The sequence below is a fragment of the Oryctolagus cuniculus genome, chromosome 15 (genome assembly GCF_051225735.1).
Source record: "Oryctolagus cuniculus isolate XC-2025 breed Fujian yellow rabbit chromosome 15, ASM5122573v1, whole genome shotgun sequence".
Taxonomy (NCBI): domain Eukaryota; kingdom Metazoa; phylum Chordata; class Mammalia; order Lagomorpha; family Leporidae; genus Oryctolagus; species Oryctolagus cuniculus.
The window spans coordinates 37,136,147-37,148,357 of record NC_142881.1 but is presented as its reverse complement, the minus strand read 5'-3'; the positions used below and the strand labels follow the sequence as shown (position 1 = coordinate 37,148,357).

General features: G+C 46.1%; 1 protein-coding gene across 5 annotated transcripts in view; it reads right to left on the bottom strand.

The window, feature by feature from the left end:
- MYOF (myoferlin) overlaps window positions 1-12,211 on the bottom strand; it is a 160,910-nt gene that overhangs the window by 110,561 nt on the left and 38,138 nt on the right. For all 5 annotated transcript variants that reach the window (XM_070057607.2, XM_070057609.2, XM_008270211.5 and 2 more), the window contains exons 4-5: window positions 4,273-4,381; window positions 2,156-2,243 (exon numbers count right to left, since the gene is read on the bottom strand). In XM_070057607.2, coding sequence (XP_069913708.1) covers window positions 2,156-2,243; window positions 4,273-4,381 — 197 coding nt within the window. The remainder of the gene's footprint in view (window positions 1-2,155; window positions 2,244-4,272; window positions 4,382-12,211) is intronic.

Below are 12,211 nucleotides of genomic sequence, written 5' to 3'. Positions count from 1 at the left end.
ATTTTAGAGATACTGGGCTAAATATACACAATCTCATTTAATTTTCACACAACTTTATGACATAACTGATGTGGTTATCCTGGCTTTCCAGCATAGAAAGCTGAGATTTAGAGCAGTTAAGTGACTTACTGAACAGAAGACACAGAATCCATTTTATGCCAGGCTGACCCCAAACCCCCTTTGTTATCCACAACGTCACACCCTCAGAATAAAAATCAAGTCTTGTCACCAAACCTAGACGAAAGTTCCTGGAGGACAGGAGCGGGGGCTCAAAGCACTCATCAGCCGAGCCCTGTGCCATCCAGCAATGCGCTCAACAAACCCAGCAGCCAATTCCATTTCCACTCCAACAATATTTACATGGTGTGGCACCACTCTCCGTCACTTGACTCTTTTTACATCAATGAGCCACAGTGCTTTTTCCTCTAAAGGGGGAATACTCTGTCCCCCAAAATCCATGCTCACCCAGAATCTCAGGGTATGACCTTGTTCAGAAGTTGGGCCTTTGAAAATGTAACCAAGTTGACATGGGGTCAGACTGGATTAGGGTGGGCCCTAGTCCAGGGACTGGTGGAGGACTGGGACACAGACACACAGAGACATGGGAATGGTGTGTGACAACAGGGACAGAGATTGGAGGGATGCACCTATGACCAATGACTGCCTACCAACAGCCACCAGCATCTGAGGGGGGTGGGAAACAGACTTTCCCTCCAGAGCCTCCAGAAGGAACTGATCCTGCTGACACATTTATTTCAGACTTCCGGTCTCCAGAACCAGGAGAGCTTACATTTCTGTTGTTGAAGCCACCCAGCTGTGGTACTGTATGACAGCAACCCAAGGAAACCAATAAACAGGGTCTGGCTTGGGAAAAATGACCTTGTGAGGGAAGGTGCCTGATCCTCCAATTTAGCAGCTACTCCTGATACCTACCAGCTGGGGCTGTCATATGTGGGCCAGGAAGCATCTACTTCCCTCCCCTGGCAGATGCATGTGCTAGGGACAACAGTCACCAGCACATAAGGCAGGAGAGAAATGGGTAGACCTCTGTGCTCAGCACCTGAGGGTGTGCTGCCCAGTATGGGGCAGTCTCCTCTGTGTTTTCTTTGTCATCGCTGCTGTGGAAGCCATGAGTGTTCTGGAGCCAATGCAGGATTCTTACAGGGCTAAATGTCCAAGGACCAAGCAAGATGCTTATGGTGCCATTGGGCAGAGGGCAACACACAGAGCATTTTACTGATGTGCTGGGGCTATGTCAGGCTTAACTATCACCAAGTAAAAGGAGGCCAGCTTACTGGTACTACAGACTCCCAGCTACTTGGTCAAGAAATGGGTTGAAACATTAATATTGGATGGCTGAGCAGGGGCAATACCTGGGATTAGGCTGAGGCAAAATAATAGGACAGGAAGGGTGGGCTCTGCAGCCGGTGTTGAGTAGATCACTTTGATGGCCAAAGAGCCGAGTTCAGAATCAAGAGAGACAAAGAGAAGATGAGACCTGAGGAGCCACACTCGGCAGGAACGAGTGTCAGGGCTTCTTCCGGGAAGGATAATCGTCAAGGCAGTGGGTGTGTGTGGAGGGGTGAGGGTCTCTCTGTTCCTGAGGCACATGCTAAGGGTGGGGAAGCAGCAGGGCATCTCAGACCAGAGGGGCAGATACAGGCTTACCATCACGTCACCCTGGAAAATGCTACGAGGAAGTCAAATATAGCTTATATTCCCTTCCTCCACCAGAGTCCTAAAGTCCACCCCAGAGCTGTTCGCCTCAGCCCCATGCAGAGTGGACACATGGGAGAGGCAATGGGACCACTCCTGAGCCTCACACTTGGACAATGCTGTAGGAGGTAGACACTATAAACTCCAAGGAAAGCCACGCTCGGGCCAGGCTGCAGGAGTCTGTCCACGGGGCAGGCTTGCTGTGAGGTGTTCAGTGAAGGACCGTTTCACCCTCCCCTTTTACCTTGAAGGGCTTTCTATACACAGCTGCAACTGTCCCAACTTGGGCTGCTCCACCTGCCCCGCAATGCCCCTGTCTAGGTGGATAGGAAGCCACACACAGTGTAATGACAGGGCAGGCTCCCTCTGGAACCCTCCTTGTGTGTCTTTAGCAAATCCTCCCTGAGTGTGGGCTGCATTTTTGGAAGGATCGGCTTACCTCCCGTAACTGGCACGCTGGTCCCACTTGGGTCATTTGGATGGGGGGCTGAAGGTGGGTCATAGCCAATCACCAAGTCAATGGTTGCCTGGGGAGAGATAAGTCATTGCAGACAGAATCAGTGCAGGGCGCTGGAATGGTATACTCCATGCACATCAGTTCAGCAGGAGGGAAAGTCTTGGATGGAGTGAACGAGGAACCAGTAAGAGAGACCAAGAAAGGGAGAGGTTTGCTATCTTCCTAAAGAGAGCCAACATGCAGTGTGGAAGGCGCTGCCTAGTCCAGATTGCCAAGTGCTAAGGGAAAGCTTCATGAACTAGAGCAAAGCTGTGAGCAGCAAGTATGAACTTGTAAGCACCCTCCATCTCCTGCCTCACGAGAGAGTTATTCCCAAGCGTGAGGTTTCTTTTTTTATACCTATTTTATGAACCTATGAGACTTAAAAAAAAAACTTTGCTAGAGAAACAATCAAGATAGAGTTAATAACTTATTTTGCCAAACACATACCCACAACTACCATATACTATCACAATCATAAAAGAGAGGCATTTTAACACCAAAAATGCAGAAAGAAAAATTTCAGGATAAAAGGAGTTCCTTGGAAATAAGAATGACATACACATGCATGTGCACACACACACACACACAGAGCAGTTTACCAGAAAAAATATAGGACGTAATTTCTGGGATAAATTTACACTAAAAATATTTATTATTTTTCTGATATTCAAATTAAAATGAGCATTGCTGCTCTATTTGCTGGTCACATACACAGCATTGTCCTTCATTTTTCCATTTATGTGTCTGCTCATTGATGACTACTCCTTCATCAAAGAGCCCATTCTGTGACAGAACCAGTGATGTAAGAGATACGGGATATTAAGCACTCCCCCATTCACAACTTCATGGCATGTTAGGAATCTTTGGAGAAGTCTTGTGCCTGCCTATGCTGAGGGTGAGGGCTACAGCAGGCAGATGGAATGCTGTGAGCACTGAGGGGTGCAGTTGCTAAACTTAATCTAAGAACCCAGCTTATAAAACCTATTAGAGCCCACGATGGCTCATCTCTTAGGTCAGTGGTTTTCATGTTGTCTTCCAAGTTAACCCTAGAATTCCCAGAGGTGTTTCTGGGACCCCCCAGCAGGGGTGAGGGCAATCCCAAGGGGTAGAGCTTGAGGCCCTTTTCACTCCTTCCCCCACTCCCCTGCAGCCATTGTGTTATTTTCAGGCTCCTCACAGGCTTTCTTGTGTGCTTAGTAAAAGGCAGTGGGAAAAGTCACTGATTTATACCATCTGTCCTAAGTGTCATTTCTCTCAGCCAGGTTTTCGGCAGAGAGAGAGATGATAGCTGACATTTCCAAATTTTGCATTTCTGATTAGAATGCTGATTCATGGCAAACCTGTAGTCTTGGAGATGCTGTCAGCAACACTGATATTCTCTCATGGACCATGAGAAACCTGGCCTTTATTTTTCCCATGAGGTTGCCCTTTTTTAGGGGAAATCTCTCTTCCTTTGCCCAAGCTTCCAAACAAAACACGTTGATTGGAAAATGAAGGAATTAGTTGCAATGGACCAAGCATGGAAGCTTTAGGAGAGCTTGTTAGTCATCAGATGAAACCTAGAACCTGTGACACTAGGGCTGATTTCTTAAAAGTACACGTAAGAAACAGAACTCTGCTCTCACATCAGATAGCATCCGTATATACTTGTGTAGAGAGGCCATGCTAAGAAAACAGTCAGCTGACCATGCAATAATAATGATCATGATGTTAACTTCTTAATTTTCAGGATAATGCTAATGAATAGCCTTCCACCAAATGTTTCAAGGAGTGTCTGATACCCAGAGCTAGAACCACATAAATGGTAATGCCATGAGGATAAGCACAGAGCTTTACCCATACTCACTCTATGATTCTGTCATAGAAAATCCAATCTACTTTGCTAGCTCTGAGGCTGAGAGTCTAGAATAAGGCCCCCATCATTTGAAAGTGGACCCAAATATCTTAAGATCAAATGTCTGCTTTAAGGGTGATGAGTTAATCATCCATCCAGATTCTTACAGTACCATCGCCAACCATCTGACTTCAAGGACACACAACAAGAGGAGAAAGCTTACCCCGGTATCTTGTCCCCTTTCATTTAGCAGAGAAATCAGCTTGTAGGGCAATGATCGGCTCTGGTCTCCGATGAGATCCTTCAAGGCCACGGTCGCTGTGCCGATTAACCTGCAGGGGAAAATGAGAAAGCACAAGCAGCCTAAGTAGGGGGACTGCATCTCTCCCCTCACATGACACTCTGACGCCCTCTTCCTCTGTCATCATTCAATCACTCAACAAGATGTGGCCCATTTTGTCTTCACCTGTGCAGGGCACTTTGGCAGTAAATGGACCTGTTACCATGTCTCCTCAACAAGAAATCATTTTGAGAACCTATGTATTTCAACAACCATGAATGAGATAGATGAATTTGTATTTAAAGAGGTAAAGCCTGAATACAGCCCCTCAGAGTCCAGGGAGAGAGAAAGATTGGGTAAAATTCAATGGGAAAAGAAGGAGGGTTCCTCTTTCATGGAAGTTTCAAGAGATCCATAAAATCTTGCCATTGTAAAAACGACCCCTCAAGTAGACCTTCTTGAAGTGTCAACAGGTTGCTAGATTACTGATGGGGTTAACTTGCTACTATTTTGGAGCAGCCTTTAAAAGTTGGATGTTTCTAATTCTCTTACCGTACTCCGGGGGTTAAAATCAGCCTCGACCCAAACCCACTTTTTTCCCATTGTACATAACAGTTTGGCTCCAAAGACCACCTGTGTCCCTGTTCACTAAAGTGAAGCTTCGTAGAGTCAAGAACTGTTCCTTTTAGGATAGGGAAGTGGCTACTCTAACCCTGTTTTGGAACACAGCAGGTGCTTAACAGACATCACTAACTGAAGGAAAGAACAGCTAAGTCTGTACCTACTGGGAATGAATACCCAAAACATTTTTATAGTTAGGGAACATGATCCGCCCTCCCCTACCAAAAATGTAAGAACACATGTGTCCAAGGAGTTTGTCACTATAACAATACAACCTATGGAACACAGTCTGTATATTGGAAGCTAGTATATGAAAAATGATATAAGAAAAGGTGAACTGAAGACATTTCCTCTGTAAAATGCAATCAAAAAAGCTAACAGAATGTGATATCTAGCGTGGAACTGAAAAGAAGAAATAGTGTGAATTTTAAAATGTTAATTGGGGCCAACGCTGTGACACAGGTTAATTCCCTGCCTGCGGCGCCAGCATCCCATATGGGCACCAGTTCTAGTCACTCTAGCTCTTCCAATCCAGCTCTCTGCTATGGCCTAGGAAAGCAGGAGAAGTTGACTAAGCCCTTGGGCCCCTGCACCCATGTGGGAGACCAGGAAGAAGCTCCTGGCTCCTGACTTCAGATTGGCACAGCTCTGGCCATTGTGGCTATTTGGGGGGTGAACCAAGGGATGGAAGACCTTTCTCTATGTCTCTCTCTCTCTCTCACTGTCTGTAACTCTACCTCTCAAATAAATAGTTATATTTGGCTTATATTTGGAGCAATTTATACAAATACATAGCAGATGTGATGGAACAAAAAATCTTTAGCATAAAATAAAAAAAGTAAGTATCAAATCTTCAAAGTGATAGAGGAGATTCCTTACATCAGAAAACACAGGGTAAAATAACCGTAGTTGAAGTATTTTTTATGAAGTTCTATGCTTCCAGGAAAAAATCATAACCAAAAAAATTCATCTTGTGGAGAAATAATTCATTTTAGTTTAAAATACAAGGTCTTTAAAAGTCAGGAAGTGAAAGTTGATGTCAACACATCATTTTTGGATTGACAGATGTATATCCACATTCTCTTCCCCACACAGACCTCAGGATTGGACTAGACTGATGAGCTAGGATCTGTAACCCAGCAACTACCCTCCATGACTTGATGTTATTCATAAATAAATGACTTCACTTCTATGACTAGATACATGAAGATATGCTTCAAAAAGTACCTGGAAGTTGGATTAAAAAGATCATTTTGGTGCAAAAATATCCTGAGAGCCATGTATAGTTTTTTCACAATACAGATTTAGCGTGAACTTCTTGAAGATTCCTTGTATTATATTTCACAAGACCAGGAAATTGCTAAGGCACCCCGTTTCCCCAGATTACCCAATGACAAGATTTGTACATGGCTTCTTGGAAGAGTGCACTTTCTTGTAAAGAACACCACACAAGATGCTCAAAAACTGTCTCTTCTGCTCTAATACCACGAATGGAATCTTCAGTGCGTAATAGAAAAATAAAATTTTATCTCCAGTGGGATGAGTTTTTTAGTCCTGCTAGAACTACACAGAACTTGGGTCTCCTGATCAATGTGGAAAAGAAACACGAATTTTAGAGAGAGTACACTTTTAGATGAGCAAGTTCATATAACACGTTTTACGTATTTCTTCTCCATTCAATTTTTTGCTTAATTTATTTTTATTTGATTGGCAGAGAGAAAGAGACAGACACAGATATAGATAGATCTCCCATCTACAAGTTCACTCCCCAAATGCCTGCAGCCAGAGTTAGGAGCCCAGAACTCAATCTGGATCTCCCATGTGGGTGGCAAGTACCCAAGTGCTTGAGCCAACACCTGATGGCTCCCATGATGCATATTAGTAGGAAGCTGGACTGGAAGTGGAGCCAGAACTTGAACCCAGGCACTCTGATATGGTATGTGGGCCTGTGAACCGCTGTGCCAAATGCCTGTACCCAACTTGGATTTTTTATTCCTCTGAAATACTGTGGGAGAGGTCTTCAAAAATTTCATGAAAAATATAGGTTGTGAAAAATGCATTGATTTTGAATTTTTATAGCAAAATATACATCTTCTCGTCCCATTTTTTCCCCACAAACTTTTTGAAGTGCTTTCATATTGATCAGTCTTCTGTTGCTACAACAAAATATCTGAGATTAGGTAACTTGGAGAGGTTTCCTTGGCTCCCAGTTTTGAAGGCTGCAAGTACAGGCAGCCCCCATTGGTTTGGCCTCTGGTGAGGGCCTTCTGACACGTCACAAAATGGATGGTGTCACGGTGGAAGCACATGTGAGGAGAGAGCAGTTGTGTGGTAAGACAGAGAATCCCTTCTGAGGGCAGCATCGGCAATGATGTAACTCCCTATCACTAGGACCCATCTCTTCACTGGGACTAAGCTTCCAGCACATGAACCTTTTGAGGTAGGGGGGTGTGGGGTGGAGAAGGAGTGCACAGTCAAACCAAATGCAAACCATAGCAGTAGTCTCCCTGTTAGTCCCTCTCTACCATGTGACCGACAAAGTGAGAACCTCTAAAATATTGTCTACCTCTCAGACCCAGGGAACATGAGCCTGAGGAGAATTTTCTTTTATGGTTTAAAAACAGGACAGGGGCCCGGCGCCATGGCTCACTTTGTTAATCCTCCGCCTGCAGTGCCGGCATCCCATATGGGCACCGGGTTCTAGTCCCAGTTGCTTCTCTTCCAGTCCAGCTCTCTGCTGTGGCCCAGGAGGGCAGTGGAGGATGGCCCAAGTGCTTGGGCCCCTGTACCCACATAGGAGACCAGGACTAAGCACCTGGCTCCAGATCGGCACAGCACCAGCTATAGCGGCAATTTGGGGAGTTAACCAACGGAAGGAAGACCTTTCTTTCTCTGTCTATAACTCTGTCAAATAAAAAAAAAAAGATTATTAAAAACAGGACAGTAAGCTGTGGAGCTCTTAGTAGGTTTTAGGAAAAAACTGTGGAAAGCTACACGTCTTGAAGTCATCTGACTGATATTAAATATCTCCCTGGGATAATTGCCTTGAAAGATATACAAACTAGACTTCATTCTTCACAGTTCCATGAGTCATAGCCTGAGTCGGATCAGAACACTGCACTCTTGAACATGTCCAGATCTGCTTCTGTAAAGTCAAAATGACCTGCATCTCTATCATCAGATCAATCTTCCAACAAACAGTGCAGTGTGCTAGGATGAAGTGGATGTGGAGAGAGGCCTTGCCTGGGTTGGACCAGTATTACTCACTGTCGGCACTGAATTCCATCTGAATTCCTCAGTTTTGTGCTGTTGTTGTGGGGGATCTGTCCTGTGCTTTGTCAGATGGGTAGAAGTCAAGTGTGCTGTTGGCTATCAGATTTCAGTAGCAGCCCCCTGCGTTGTGATGTTCAAAAAATATCCCTGCCCATTGAAAATCATCCCCAGGAGGGCAAAAATCACCGCAGACAGTGGACAGTTCCTGTCCCAGGCTTGACTCTGTCTCGTCTCACCTTTCTTCGAAGCCTTGGCTAAGTCATCCAGTCTTCTGAGCCCGCTTCAATATTTGCCAATAAGTGGACTGAAGTAAATAGTTTCTCAGATTCATCTCAGCTGGAAAAGTTGGCTACTAGGCTTGTATATGGGATTTTTTTCTATAGATGTCTGTTTTGGAAAAGGTAAATATTTCTTTTTCCTTTCTCTTAAATGTCTTGCTTTCTAATTTAGGATGAAAAAAAAAATGTTCCTTTACTATACCTGTGTTGGACAATCCAGACTGCGAGGCAGGGTTTCTGCCTTCAAGAGCATTGGACTATAATGTCATGAGTCAAAATTAATTTACACAGGTGTCAAGGAAACAGTCCAGCAATGTAGTGATATATAATGCTGTAGAGAATCGGGGGGACTATGGTTAACTAGAGAGAGCAGGCTTGTTCACAAAGCCCATCTGCTGACCCTTTATGGATCTGAATGGTTTAAAATTTCCCTCCCTTCTAATTCACCCAATATCTGCTGGTTTCCCTTCCCCATGGAAGGAAAATAACAGGTCACTAACCAAGAATGGAGTAAAACAAAATAAACCAATTATAAAGCCTAACTTCCATTTCTTCTTTTAGAAATTTTGATCCTGGGGCCGGCGCTGTGGCGTAGTGGGTTAAAGCCCTGGCCTGAAGCACCGGCATCCCATATGGGCGCCGGTTCTAGTCCCGGCTGCTCTTCTTCTGATCCAGCTCTTTGCTATGGCCTGGGAAAACAGTAGAAGATGGCCAAGTCCTTGTGTCCCTGCACCCAAGTGGGAGACCCAGAAGAAGCTTCTGGCTCCTGGCTTCAGATCGGCACAGCTCTGGCTGTTGCAGCCATCTGGGGAGTGAACCAGCGGATGGAAGACCTCTGTATCTCTACCACTCTCTGTAACTCTTTCAAATAATAAATCTTTAAAAAAAATTTTTTTGGTCCCACTGTGTAAGATTTCCTTCCTTATAAAATTCTGATGTTTCATAGGGGACGCACGTTAAAGAAAAGGTGAAGTTTTAGGTCAGAAGCACAGGTAGTGTGCTTACCTAAACTGAGACTTTAATCCCGTAGCCATTTTACAGTAAGAATGAGTTGAGGAAAAAATGCCATGTTACACTAAGAACCTGGACTGTGAGTTGAAGAAAACATTCCCTATGGGTAAGTCTGAGCTCTGAGCAACTCCCCAGCATGCCTGTTTTCTATGGCGTTGCCTGGATACAAAATACTGTAAAAAACTGGGAAATGATGACTTGGCCTCCTACACAGGGGATCACAGCATTTTGGTCTGACCACAAGCCAATTTCCTTTAAAGGAGGCGAAACTGAACCCAGGAACCTTTTTTCTTTCATATTACTAAGGCTATAAATATACTAAAATGGAACCGAAAGAGGAAGCTTTGTCCTGTATTTTTATTGAAAAATCAGTCTCCCCATGGACTCCACCCACCGCTAAGACAGATTGGACGTGGGTCTCCAAAGAAAACTTCACAGTGAGACAAACTCCAGGACTTCATGCTCCGCAGCTTCATTGTGGGATTAACAAACTGCAGATGTCTTCTAAAATGAAGAAAAAAGCCAGCCTCGCTCCTATTTTGTTCAGTCCCTGAATATCAAATACTTCTGGGTTGTGTTTCTATGCAACATGGAATTGATTCAAAGAAATGGGAGGAGTGGCTTGAAAATTGGATGTTTATGGTTGGGGGGAAATCAGAGTTCAACAATAAGCTGATCAACTCAGAAATCCAAGTGTTGGTTAAGAAAGACTTTAGCCGTTTTTTTCTTCTTAAAATACAGTTTGGTTAAAAAGGAGCCAGGGAGAAACCCCCCTCCCCCTCCCCTGTCTGCATCGGCACTGACGCTGACAGCTGCATGCTTCTGTGGTGAGTAAGGGCTGTGCTGGCCGAGTCCTTGTCAGGCAGCTCACGCAGATCAAGTTGTTCTGTGCAGCAGGGACACAGCCCCCAGGGATCACTGGAGGAGGATTACTGAAAACTCCTTCACAAAGCAAAGATACGTTGGAGGCAGGAAAATAAACCACATGCAGCACTGTTCCAGCCTCTACTGCCAGCAGCAGCCTCCAGTTCCCCTCCCCCAAGGGGAAGGGCAGCTCCAAGTAGGAGGCCTCAAACTTGCTTCCCAGCTGCACCCAGGTCCCATGGGGGAAACCTGGGAAGACCATGATCGCCCACGGGACTCCCAGCTGACTAAGCCCTGCCATTTGAAGGAGGCTGGGCCCCTATTCTCCTACCCCACGTGGCCCCCTCCCTGGGCCAGGATCGTGAAGATCCTCTGGGTCTCCAGCCTGAAGGTGAGAGCCAGGTGTGGCCCTCACTGCGAGCCACGCTTAGGCATGGGGGTTAGGGAGGCGGCTGACAAAGACTCTCTGCTTGGCCAAACTTCAGCTCCTGAACGTTTTTCCCAGGCTCATCTATGCACTTCCTTGTGAAATCCAGTTTTAGCAGAGAACCCTGCCAAGTCAGTTCAGTAAGAGTCCCTGACCTTTGACATCTGTTCACCCTCCATAACTGCCCTGGCTGGTTGCTCATCCTCTACCATCTCTCAGGTGAGGTTTGACCACCTGGCCTGTCTTCAGCAAGAATCCTGTTAGGTTGGTTTAACCAGAACACCCCCGACCCTGGCCCCTGCCACTTCCTCTAAGTAATTTTCCATTCACGTACTCCCACTCCGCCCCTTGCTGTAAATTCCCACTTGAGCCCAGTCCCCCTCACCCAGTGCAAGGCTATGCTGTTGCGGTCCCTGTCTATACTGCAAAGGCCTCTAACAGCCTTCTAACCAGGCTTTAGCCAGGGCCATTGAGTGAAGTGTCTCCCTTGGCATGGCCGAGGAAGCTGATCACATTTCAGGTAGCCCTTGGTAAGGCCAAATCCCCACAAGGACACCTCCTTGAGTCTCCCATCCACTTGCACCCACTCATCCTGGCTGGGCCTCTGGATTATCTGCCCAGACATTTTTCAGGGGATGCTTCCCCACAGGACTCTGCAGCAGAACCACAGGGTGTTTGCAGATTCCCAGGACCCTGAGTCAGACCTCAGAGGGGTCTTATACCCAGGAAGTCTAGGAAACAATGGTCTGAACCAGTGACGCTCAGAGGGAGCCTGAGGCAGGTGGAGTGGGTGCAGGGCTGGGGGTGGGGAGGCTGCTGGCCAAGCAGACTCTGAGGAGAGGGGAGCAGGTGCAGATGGAAAAGCATTCACTACGATAAGGCAGGTGCACATCTGAGAAATAGGCGTGGAAATCCAAAGACTGAACCAAACAGACTAGAGAGAAGAAAACCCCATTTCGCAGGCCTAGTAACCTGTGCCCTTCCTGTGGCTTCCCCTACCCTACTGCATACCAGGACTGTCAGAAAACATTGAGGCCTTTAGTACTGTTCATCCAAAGGGATTTTTTAAGAATTGGAAATGCTAGTCCTGAACAGTGGTTCCCAAACCTGGCTGTGTCCAAGCTGCCCCTGCACTGTTAACAAACTCCTTGACCGCTGACCTTGGACTTACAGCCCCAGTCTGAAGTTCACAGCAGGCTTTGCCCGATTCTCAAAATTACTCTTTTTCAGCAGCTCCTTACACAGAGGCTGTCCCCTGACACCTGGGGAAGGACTGAGCACAAGCCCAGGTTTTTTCACCTAAAGCCCTGCTGGCGGGAGGGGCCTGGGGACCTGAGCCAGTTACTCTGGGGCTGCAGGGAGTCAGCTACCTCACTCTGTTGATCGTACAGGTGCTTGAACCTTAGCA